The sequence below is a fragment of the Somniosus microcephalus genome, chromosome 8 (genome assembly GCF_052327205.1).
Source record: "Somniosus microcephalus isolate GS21.2 chromosome 8, FLI_Smic_1.0, whole genome shotgun sequence".
Classification (NCBI taxonomy): Eukaryota; Metazoa; Chordata; class Chondrichthyes; order Squaliformes; family Somniosidae; genus Somniosus; species Somniosus microcephalus.
Genome location: NC_140994.1, coordinates 171,528,731 through 171,541,551, shown reverse-complemented (window position 1 = coordinate 171,541,551; position 12,821 = coordinate 171,528,731). Strand labels below are relative to the sequence as shown.

At 42.5% G+C, this 12,821-nt stretch overlaps 1 protein-coding gene across 2 annotated transcripts in view; it reads left to right on the top strand.

The window, feature by feature from the left end:
• LOC147113932 (sideroflexin-1) overlaps positions 1-12,506 on the top strand; it is an 87,220-nt gene extending 74,714 nt beyond the window's left edge. For both annotated transcript variants that reach the window (XM_085995368.1, XM_085995369.1), the window contains exons 10-11: positions 1,558-1,605; positions 11,474-12,506. In XM_085995368.1, coding sequence (XP_085851494.1) covers positions 1,558-1,605; positions 11,474-11,570 — 145 coding nt within the window. In that variant the 3' untranslated portion in view covers positions 11,571-12,506. The remainder of the gene's footprint in view (positions 1-1,557; positions 1,606-11,473) is intronic.
• Positions 12,507-12,821: the final 315 nt, after the last annotated feature.

Genomic DNA, 12,821 nt, shown 5'->3' with positions numbered 1-12,821 from the left:
CAGGCGTGTGGGGGGGGGGAAATCCTGAATTTGGGGGTCCCGACACCATCCCGCCCAAAACCCCGCCCCGCGTAAGTTTCAGGGGCGGCAGGTACCCGCCCCGCACTGGGACCCACCAAAACTAGGCAGGAAGGGATTAGTGCCAATTAACTGCCTGTTAACAGGTAGTTAACAGGCAGTTTTTAGCCTAATCCCTATTTTGAGGGGTTTCGTGTGGGTTTCCCGATAGCGCCAAACCACGCCAGGTTAGCGCAGGCGGGCTGTCGGGTTGAAGGAGTTGGAGGGGTCGCATTTTTGGCACTCAGGTGAGTGATGGGTGCATGAGTGTAAAGGTAAGTGTGCTTGGTGTGTCTAAAGTGTGTAAAGAACTTTTACTTACCTGTACTTACCTTCACAGCCTTTCTTCCTGTAGCCGTCGGGAGCGCATCACTCAGCCGGTACTTAAAGCTGAACGGCTGCGATCTGTGAAAAGTGACAGCCTTCAGCTTTGAGTGCCGTTAAGAGTTCTAACTGAGTCTGTGCAGAATGACTCATGTCAGAACTCGGAGTGTCAGTGTTTGACAGCTTCAAACAGCTGTGAAACACTGATCTATCATCTGTCAAGAACTCTTGACAGATGAAATTGCAGTCTGTGACGTCACCTGTTGCCAGGTGGCCCTTAATTGGCCTGCTGAGCCCACTGGGCGGGCTCAACAAGGTCAATCAAGGGAAAATTGCGTGGATTGGCCGGACGTCGAAGTAGGTGGGTCAAAAACCCGAAAGGGGAAGTCCCGCCGCCTTCCCGACAGGTTCTGGAAAATCTACCCCATACTGTTTTACCTTCAGCCCAGGCAGGGAATTGGAAGAAGTATTTCAAAGTGGCAGGCTCGATTATGATTTCTGCCAAACTGCACCCAGCCCCTTAAAATGTCACATTGAGAATAAGCCAGTTTATGACATTTCCAAAAAGCTAAAGAACTGATGGAAACTTTCCCAAATGATTCAATAGACTCAGTGAGAGATTGTTTCTTCTGTCTTATGAGATGCCAAGCCTGTATCTAGGTAGCTAGCAGAGGCTTTAGAGCAGTAGTTGAGCACAATCCCAGGTAAATAGATTCCCTACTCCAGCCTCTCGCCACACTCTGCACAACCACTGTCCTAAAACCTTTTGTTCTGCTCCAATGCTGGCCCAGTTCTGCTACATTGCATGGCCACTGGCTTACCTGTGCTGTACTACACCACAGCTAGACTGGCCTCTCATAAACAGCAGAAAGTATCTCACACTGAGTCTGCATTGAAACAGTTATGAAAAGTATTATTAGGTATATATGAAACCTTGGACCCAAGTCTTTATTTACAATATTCTCTGAATAAATTAAACAATATTTGTTCAAAAAATATAGTTTTAATGTTTAGAGTAAGTATTGTGATCAAAAAATCTCAATGGAACTTTAAAATTATATTGTCTTGATGGTACCCTAAATATTGGGCTATTTCAGATGCGTTATGCGGGGAATATATATGCAAAATTGGTTGCATTTTGTCCATTTTCATTGTTGGTAATCTTTCTTATTACAGCTTGGTATTTGCTACACCTCTTTGTTGTGCATTGTTTCCACAGAAAAGGTAAGAAACCAGTTCATGAACAATATGTCTGTTGATATTTTACATTGCTTCTGCTCATAAAGATATAAAAAGTAAGGAAAAGCAATTCATATCATCCTGTCGTTTAAGTCCAGTTTCAAGACCATACGTTGTATCTTGGTGCCAGATTTGCATCCCTCTACTTTCTATTGAATTGGAAACCTTTCACCAACCCTAATATACTCACTGTGATAAATGATCATCTATTTTATATAAGATAACAACTCTTCTTTCCCAAGACAGATGTGTCACACCAGCCTCATTTTAAAAAGTCACACTCTTCTGGCATACTTGGTGAGCTGTTGAACTGGATATGTGACCGTCAGAAAACTCAAATATCAGGTCATGAGAATTGACGTTTGTTGTCTTAATCAGAGAATCTACACTGGAATCTCTTGGGTTCCACTCTGTTTTTCATCTTTTTCAACATTCTGGTGGATGCCATCAAAAGTGCCAGTGGTGATCTATTTTGCTTTACAGAATCATTAATTCTCCATCTTAATAAGTTGTAGTGACCAAATTACAGCTGACAAGTATGGAACAAATTGGACAATGGATAGATAAATGATGTGCTATCTTAAGTGCAAAGAAGAACAAGTCAATAACTGTGTAGGGAAAAATTGACCACATCAACCTCTGTTTTGTAAGGGTAGCAAGCTCACTGGAATTCCAAATATTCAGATAGGGTATAGTAGTGTAGTGGTTATGTTACCAGATTAGTGATCCAGAGGTCCACCATGGCAATTTCAGAAATTGAATTCAATAAATCTGGTCATTTGTGAGCTGCTACCAGAACAAATTACCATAAAAACTGTTGGATTTTTACGAACAGGAACCTGCCACCCCTACCAGGTCCAGTCTACATAGGACTTCTAACTTGGACTATGCGGTTGATTCCTAATGCCATTTTGTTAGCCGTGACACCTCTGCCTTTTCTCCATATCCCTTACTTACCAAGTACCTAGCTCCCTTTTAAACACCTCAGTTGATTCTGCATCAGTGGCCTTTTGGGGCAGTGCATTCCACATTTCCACAGTCCTTTGTGTAGAGGAATTTTTCCTACATTCACTTTTAACCGACTTATTTCATATTCCTACATTACAATAGTGACTACACTTCAAAAGTACCTCATTGGCTGTTAAACACTTTGGGACATCCTGAGGTTGTGAAAAGGTGCTACATAAGTGCAAGATCTTTTTATTCTAAGAGAATGGCCTAGAAATTCGTCTCGGGCGGTGGTGCAAAACGGGTGGTATCGAATCGGCCATCTGTTATCTGCTGCACCTGATATTCAGTCCCATAGCAGGCAATGGAACTGACTATAAGAAATAGGAGCAGGAGTAGGCCAATCGACCCCTCGAGCCTGCTCCACCATTCAATAAGATCATGGCTGATCTGGTCCTAACCTCAAATCTTCTATCACTCTCCATCCCACCCGAACCCATGTGATCTCCCGGGAGAGGCGAAAAACCAGATAAAAAACCCAATGGCCAATTTGGGAGAAAAAATCTGGGAAATTCCTCTCCGACCCGTCTAGGCGATCGAAACTCGTCCAGGAGATCACTCTGTCCCTATATTTTCTACAGTACTTATCTTCTGTAAAGGCGATCTCCACCCCAGCCAGGAACAGGAATAAAACCATCTCCTGAAACCTAACACAGAATTAGAACACAAGAAGTAGGAGCAGAACCAGGCTACACGGCCCCTGGGCCCGCTCCACTACCCACAGGGCCATGACCATTCCGAACCTAGACTCATGTCCAATTTCCTGCCTGCTCCCCATAACCCTTAATTCCCTTTACTTCTAGGAAACTATCTATTCCTGTTTTAAATTTATTTAATGATGTAGCTTCCACAGCTTTCTGGGGCAGCAAATTCCACAAACCTACCACACTCTGAGTGAAGAGGTTTCTCCTCATCTCAGTTTTGAAAGAGCAGCCCCTTATTCTAAGATTATGCCCCCTAGTTCTAGTTTCACCCATCATTGGGAACATCCTCACCGCATACACCCGATCAAGTCCCTTCACAATCTTAGATGTTTCAATAAGATCGCCTCTCATTCTTCTGAACTCCAATGAGTAGAGTCCCAATCTACTCAACCTCTCCTCATATGACCACCCCCTCATCCCCGGGATTAACCGAGTGAACCTTCTTTGTACTGACTCGAGAGCAAGTATGTCCTTTCTTAAGTATGGACACCAAAACTGTATGCAGTATTCCAGGTGCGGTCTCACCAATACCTTGTATAACTGCAGCAATACCTCCCTGTTTTTATATTCTATCCCCCTAGCAATAAAAGCCAACATTCCATTGGCCTTCTTGATCACTTGCTGCACCTGCATACTAACTTTTTGAGTTTCGTGCACCAGGACCCCCCAGATCCCTTTGTACTACAGTACTTTCCAGTTTCTTGCCATTAAGATAATAGCTTGCTCTATGATTTTTCCTGCCAAAATGCATAACCTCACACTTTCCAGTATTGTATTCCATCTGCCAAATCTCTGCCCACTTACTTAGCCTGTCTATGTCACTCTGCAGGTTTTTTATGTCCTCCTCACTCACTACTTTCCCTCCCATCTTTGTATCCTCTGCAAACTTTGATATGTTACACTCGGTCCCCTCCTCCAAATGGTTAATATAGATTGTAAAGAGTTGGGGACCCAGCACTGACCCCTGAGGAACACCACTAGTTACTGATTGCCAGTCTGAGAACAAACCATTTATCCCAACTCTCTGCTTTCTGTTGGAGAGCCAATCCTCCACCCACGCCAGAATATTACCCCCAATCCCGTGATTTTTTATCTTGAGCAATAATCTTTTGTGTGGCACCTTGTCAAATGCCTTTTGGAAGTCTAAATACACTACGTCCACTGGTTCGCCTTTATCCACCCTGTATGTTACTTCCTCAAAGAACTCAAGCAAATTTGTCAAACATGACTTCCCCTTCATGAAACCATGCTGAGTTTGTCCTATTAAATTATGTTTATCCAAATGTCCCGTTACTGTCTCCTTAATAATGGACTCTAACATTTTACCAACCACAGATGTTAGGCTAACAGGTCTATAGTTTCCAGCCTTCTGCCTACTACCCTTTTTAAATAAGGGTGTTACATTAGCAGTTTTCCAATCTGCCGGGACCTTTGCTGAGTCCAGGGAGTTTTGGAAAATTATTACCAATGCATCCACAATCCCTACCGCCACTTCCCTCAAGACCCTAGGATGTAAGCCATCAGGTCCAGTGGATTTATCCGGCTTGAGTCCCATTATTTTACCAAGTACCACTTCCTTAGTGATTTTAATCGTATTTAGCTCCTCTCCCCCTAGAGCCCCCTGTTTGTCCAGTGTTGGGATATTCTTAGTGTAGTGAAGACTGATACAAAATATTTGTTCAGCGTTTTTGCCATCTCCATGTTTCCCACCATTAATTTCCCGGTCTCATCCTCTAATGGACCAACATTTACTTTAGCCACCCTTTTTCTTTTTATATAACTATAGAAACTTTTGCTATCTGTTTTTATATTTTTTGCTAATTTACTTTCATAATCTAGCTTCCCTTTCTTAATCAATCTTTTAGTTATTTTTTGCTGTCTTTTAAAGACTTCCCAATCTTCTATCCTCCCACTAGATTTGGCTACCTTATATGCCCTTGTTTTTAGTCGGATACTATCCTTAATTACTTTACTTAGCCACGGATGGCTATCTTTTCTTTTACACCCTTTTTTCCTCAGTGGAATATATATTTTTTGGAAGTTGTAAAATAACTCCTTAAATGTACACCACTGATCATGTACCGTCTTACCCTTTAATCTATTTTCCCAGTCCACTCTAATCAATTCCGCTCTCATATCTTCATCGTCTCCTTTATTCAAGCTCAGCACGCTTGTTTGAGATCCAACCTTCTCACCCTCTACTTGAATGTGGAATTCCACCATGTTATGGTCACTCATTCCAAGGGGATCCTTTACTGGGACATTTTTAATTAATCCTGTCTCATTACACAGGACCAAATCTAAGGTTGCTTGCCCCCTGGTCGGTTCAGTTACATACTGCTCAAGAAACCCATCCCTAATACACTCAATGAACTCATCCTCAAGGCTGCTCTGCCCAATTTGATTTGTCCAGTTAATATGATAGTTAAAATCCCCCATAATTATAGCTGTTCCCTTATTACAAGCCTCAACTATTTCCTGATTAATACTCCGTCCAACAGAGTTGCAACTGTTCGGAGGCCTATAGACTACGCCCACTAGTGTTTTTTTCCCCTTATTATTCCTTATCTCTACCCAAACTGTTTCACTATCCTGCTCCTTTGACCCAATATCATTTCTCTGTATTATAGTGATTCCTTCCTTTATTAACATAGCCACCCCACCTCCCCTCCCTTCCTGCCTGTCCTTCCTGATTGTTAAATAACCTGGTATGTTTAATTCCCTGTCATGGTCACCCTGCAGCCATGTCTCTGTAATGGCCACAAGATCATACCCATATGTAGTTATTTGTGCCGTTAACTCATTCATTTTGTTACGAATGCTACGTGCATTCAGATAAAGAACTTTCAAATATGTTTTGTGACACTTAGTTCCTGTTTTTTCCCCTTTTACTACTTTACCTTTTACTCCATACCTTCTGTACCTTCCTGACACGTTCTGTTTTTTAATTTCCCCACTGCTACCTAAGTCTATGACCTTCTCCGTTGTCATTTCTGTTATTTGCTCTCTAGAAACCGCTCCCCCACTAATTAGTTTAAAGCCCTCTCTACAGCCCTAGTTATATGATTCGCCAGGACTCTAGTCCCAGCACTGGCCAAGTGGAGTCCGTCCCAACGGAACAGCTCCCTCCTGTCCCAGTACTGGTGCCAGTGTCCCAAGAGGCAAAACCCATTTCTCCCACACCAGTCTTTGAGCCACGCATTTAACTCTTTAATTTTATTTATCCTAGCCAAATTCGCTTGTGGCTCAGGTAATAACCCAGAGATTATTACCCTTGAGGTTCTGTTTTTTAATTTGACCCCTAGCTGCTCATACTCCTTTAACAGAACCTTCTTCCTTGTCCTATCTACGTCGTTTGTACCAACATGGACCATGACAACTGGATCCTCCCCCTCCCACTTTCTTTCCAGCCCAGAAGAGATGTCCTTAACCCTGGCACCGGGCAGGCAACAGCCTTCGGGACTCCCGCTCTTGACTGCAGAGAACCCTATCTATCCCCCTAATGATACTATCCCCTACCACTACAACATGTCTTTTCACTCCCTCCACTTGAATGGCCCCCTGTACCATGGTGCTGTGGCCAGGTTGCTCATCCTCCCTGCAGTCCCCGCTCCCGCCCTCGCAGGGAGTAAGAACCTCGATCCTGCTTGACAAGAGCAAGGGCTGCGGCTCCTTCAACACTACATCCTGGATCCCTGTACCTGCCTCACTCGTAGTCACACCGTCCTGTCCCTGACCACGGACTACATCTGCAGTAATTAATTTCATAGTTGTGACCACCTCCTGAAACATAGAGTCCAGGAACTTCTCCCCCTCCCTGATGTGTCGCAGTGTCTGAAGCTCGGTCTCAAGCTCTTTAACATGGAGCTTGAGTTCCTCTAGCAGCAAACACTTATCGCAAATGTAATCACCGTGAGCCTCAATGGGGTCCACCAGCTCCCACATTTCGCAACAGTGACACATCACCTGTTCACCCATATCTGTGTAATTAATTAAATTTCTTATTATTAGTTATGAAGACCCTCTGCCCCGATATAGATGATATATTACACCACTATTTAATAGGACTTACCAACTTAAAGGTATAGAAGAGAAGGAAGAGGACCTACCAACCAGCTGTTCACCAACCTCCCTCGTGAATGCTGTCTGGGGGACCTGTCCGGTTGAATTGTCTCGCTGCTCCGCTTCTGCAGTGTTGGATTAGCCTGAGAGTGGGAAGCAAAAGAGAGCAAAAAGCACCCCCTCACCTCCCACTTGCCCGAACTCCCACTTACCAAACTCTACTTACACTCAATGCGACTTGCACTCAGCGCTACCGCACTAAACCCGCCCCTTTTTATACCCGGATTCTACTTCCGGTTTAAACTCCCCAACAGCTTAATTTACTCTAAAAAAATTTAAGTTACTTCAAATAATTCACTTTTTTACTCACTAAAATTCAGTAAATGCACTTAAAAGACTTTTTCTGCCACTTACCAAAGTCTGCTTAAACTCAATGCGACTTGCACTATCAGGCACTGCGTATAACGGGTGGCCGATCCCATACCGTCTGTTTTGCGCCACTACGCGAGATGAATTTCTAGGCCTATGTCTCTTGTTCTAGATTCCCTCCTGGAAGGGAAAAATCATTCCCTATCTACCCTGTAACTTTCCTTCATTGTTTTATGCACCTCTAGCAGATCACCCCTTAACTTCCTCATCTCCAAGAGGGAGTATAACCCAAGTTTATCTACTCCATCATTATAGTTCAGTTCCTTCATCCCACACCTGGTGAATCCAAGGCCAGTTTTAAGGTGGGCTGCCCAAAACTGAATTCAGTAGTCCAAATGACGTTTGACGAGTGTTGTGTATAATTTCAAGAGTACTTCTTTTGTGTTTATACCTCTTACAATGAAGCACAGTATCCTCAGCCTTTTTGATTGCTTTTTGCACCTGCAGGTTAGATTGTAATGGAGTTGGGACATCTAAATCCCTTTGTATATCTACCTAATAATTACCCATTTAGATTGTATCCTCTTAATCCATTCTTGTATCCAAAGCGTACTCCCTGAAACATTAAACTGCATTTGCCATTGTTCCATCCACTTGCTTAATCTATGTTGTTTTCAAATTTTATATCCTCTTCCTAGCCGAGTATCATCTGCAAAGTTGGATATACTCTCCTCTGTTCCTACATTTATATATAGTGTGAATAGCTAGAGGCCTATCATTGATCCCAGGGGGCACCACTTATTCTTGGCTTGGTAATTGTCAAATATGATGAGTTGTTTGAAAAAACTGGGGAAATAGGAGAAAGTCCTTAAGAAAGCTCAGTCCTATTTGACGCCATTATAAACTCTGGTTTTCTGCATAACCTGTACCAATACTTTATAGACTGCATCGAAACTCAGCTCTTGCTCGTGAACAGAGAATCTAAAGCCACAAAATAACAGTGGCCTAGAGAGAGATGACCTACTTCATGTCAAAATCTGCCTTCTACAACATCAAAGAGATACAGGCAGGTTATCAGTCCTCAAAATCACGACTGAGCAGCATCAGTTGCTTGTGTTTAAGTTAGACCTTCATGTTTATATCAAACTCAAGAGATGCGCCTCAATATTTATATCAATCCCAAGAATATTTGCATAGAATACCAGCAGTGAACTTTCACAAACTATTTCTTATGTCTGAGAAATGATTTCCTAGTCACCTACAACGTTGCATTTGAACTGTTGGATAGAAGAGACAGAGTTAACTATCACTTTTGATCAAGGGATCTTGGAGCGTCTATTAATCTATGATAAATCTCTGAAGTTCTTTTAGTCTCTCCCTTTCCTAATTATCTAGATATTGCTCAGGTGAAGGTACATTCAATTCATAGGGAGAAATGGTTTGCTTATGGGAGTGATCTGAGACACTGAACCAGAGAAAAATATTTGGAGTAAGAAACCTAAAAAAAGGTAACAATCTCTACTCCACATAGTTTCATTCTGTTGTAGTACCACTTAATGGGCAAAAAATTGTGAAGTAGTTACTCCTTAAGTTACATTTAGTCCATGGTTTCCTTAGTTTGCATGTCATGGTTCAGCACAAAGCATTTCTCCAAAATTACCCTCCCAAATCATTTTCATGATTTAAAAACTTGGATATCATCATCTTCCTAGATTTAATTTATTGTTTCATTTACTGAATAGAAATTGATGATTCAATGGGGAAATTTTAACCCAAAAAACGGGCAGGTTTGGGTCGGGTGGGAGGATAAAGTGATAGCAATCTGAATCCCGACCCAAACCCGCCTCCAACAAAAAGAAAGAAAAGGAAGACTTACATTTATATAGCGCCTTTCACCACCACCGGACGTCCCAAAGCGCTTTACAGCCAATGAAGCCAAACCAGCCTACTTCCAGTTTTAACAGGTGGGACGGGGACTGAGCGGGCAACCTGCTCCCAGGAGGCGGGTTGGCACTTTAAATATTATAATGAGGCTGCGTGACTCATTTTGAATCTCCATTTTAAATTCAACTCTGGGCAACTGGGTATCCCAGGCCTCGGGGAACCCAGCAGCTAAGGGAAGGCGAGGACTGCTGGATCCAGGAAGTTAGTGCCTTTCCACTTACCTGTTGGATCCAGCGTCCCTGCCTCGCCAACCCACCCCCTCCCCCGCCCCCGCGATCAGACACCCCCCCCGACCCTTCTGATCGCCCCCTGCCCCACCCTGAGGCCTCCGATCTCCCCCACGAGGCATTCAAAACCCCCCCCTCACCCCAACCCAGCAATCCTGGCCTTTCCGAACCCCCCCCCCCCCCCTCCCCGATTACGGCTTCGGATTTCTCCCTCCTCTCTGCTCCATGGCTGCGGCCTGGTGCTGCAGGCTTACCCGCCCGAGAGCCAGCTAACCTCTCAATCTGGCTGGCTGCAGGCAGGAAACGACCCAAAACAAAAATTAATCAGACCCTGCCATTAAATTTGACAGGGCCAGAGGGAAATCTGTGTTCTCGGGTTTCCTGACCACAATCCAGATCCCCCGCTCCCTACCTGCCTCCAAATTAAAATCCTGCCCAATATTTTAGTAGTGCCATGAGGCAACACATACTTACCAATAACCTACTCACAGACGCTCAATTCAGATTCTACCAGAACCACTCAGCTCCAGACCTCATCACAGCTTTGGCCCAGACATGAACACAAGAGCTGAATACCAAAGGAGAGTTGAGAGTAACTGCCATAGATACCAAGGCAGCATTTGACCAAGTACGGCACCAAGTAGCATAGCAAAACTGAGGTCAAAGAAAACCCCTCTAGTGGCTGGAGTCATACCTGACAAAGGTGGCTGTGGTTGTCAGAGGCCAGTCATCACAGCCCCAGGACATCACTGCAGGAGTTCCTCAAGGAAGCATCCTTATCCAAACCATCTTTAGCTACCTCACGGACCTTCCCTCTATCATAAGGTCTGGGGTGAGGCTGTTTGTTGATGCTTCCAGTGTTTAGTTCCATTCACAAATCCTCTGATAATGAAGCAGTCCATGTCAGCCTACAGTCGTATCTGGACAAAATCCAGGCCTGGGCTAAAAAGTGATGGGTAACATTTGTGCCACGTAAGTGTCAGGTAATGGCCATCTTAAACAAGGGAAAACCCAGCCACCTCCCCCCCAATCCCTACAACCTTCAGTGTCACTGCCATCATCCAGCCATTTCAACACCATGGCTACAAGAGCGTGGCGGAGTCTGAGAACTCTGTGATGAGTGGCTCACCACATGATCCCTCCAAAGTCTCTACATCATCTACAAGGCTCAAGTCAGGTGTATATTGGAATACTCGTCACTTGCTAGATAGGTGCAACCGCAACAACATTTAAGCACACTATGCAGGACAGAGCAGTTTGCTTGATTTGGTGCCTCTGCCACTGAATGAATATCCATCTCCTCCATCACCGGTGCACTGTGGCAGTAGTATGTACAATCTACATAATGCACCGCAGCAACTTAGTTTTTATTTAGGATGTAAATATAAAACCAAACCATAGTTATAGAGTCATCGAATAAACTGGGTATAAACTTGAATGAAAATTACATACCTAGATTTCAATCCACATTTGGCCCACTCATGGGACATACTATATACCTGAACTGTCTTGAGATGCCTTTTGTTTAATTTCTTACAGTTCTATGGCTGTGAGCCGTCTGGAGCATGATATTCAGGCCAAAGTTCGAGAGAACAGTCCTGGAGTGGAATATGTTTATTTCAACAAAGGATTGTAAAAGCACAAAATAACTGAAGAAAAACACCAAGCAATCCAGTTTATAGTGAGTTCAATGTGCCAAAACTTTAAAAACTGGTTTTCTTTGTCTTAACCCATTTGTACTTTTACATAGTTTTTCAAAAAGCTTATTTAATGACTTAAAAATACTAATTTAAATTAATTCTGATTGACATTAGTTTCAGATGTTGCAATAAAAAAGGCAACGGTTGTGCTGTCTGCATTTATGTAGTCTGTTTCTAAAATAACTTATACCATACTAATGTGAACCTCTGTCAGTCAACTGACACAGCACAAAACATTACTATGAGTCAAATGTGTGTTTAATACATTCCACCTTATTAATATGTTTTTCGTACCGTGTTTACAGTTATAACAAGTGCGAATTAGAATAGAACAGAAAATAAATCTTGTGACTGTGCTGAGTGTTACGCAAACATAATTGTATTAGAGAGTTAGCTTGAACATTTCACTTCGAATTATGTGCCAGGGCAGTAAGTGAAAGCATTAGAAGGTAATTCTTCATTAGCTAAATTGTATGTCTTGTGGGACTTTGGCAATTGAATAAAGTTTAGACTCCAGATGGAGAATAAAGGACAGCATATCTAGGTAGGTGAGCTATTAAATACTTGAAATAACACAGAACTTGATACCTGTGATCGGAAGATGATAATGGTTTTAAAATTTATATTCTCATTGACAATTGTGCAATAAAACTTCAGTGTTGCTCTGCAAGCACATTCTTAAAAATAATTTGCATTCCTAGATATCTAATGCCTTTAGGACTTTTAAAATTAAGTCGTGAATATAGGAATACAGTTTTAATAGAAAAAGTATTAGTATATTGTCTTGCCAGCATTTCAATCAATGGAAGTGTATTATTTAGATGAAACTGGAAAATAAAACCTGAATAAAGTCAAACTTCGAGAAAAAACAAGTGTAGTTTTTGTATTATATTGTTTTGAATATTCTAGTAATTGCCTAAATATACATTTGTTCAAGGAATAATAGTGCTTTCACCCTTTTACAAAGAGAGATATGTTGTCATTAAAGAAAAGTTTGACACAACATACACCATTTATTTTCCCTAAAATTAAATGACAGCAGTTGTCTATGTCAAAATCTGTTTGTGTTTGGAAGTGAACTCGTTACTGTTAAGCAACCAATTAGCTCTGCTGCATTGCCCATCTATGTTGGTTCCGCAGCAGCCATCCATTTGCTCGCTCGAGCACTAGAATGCAGTATATTTTAT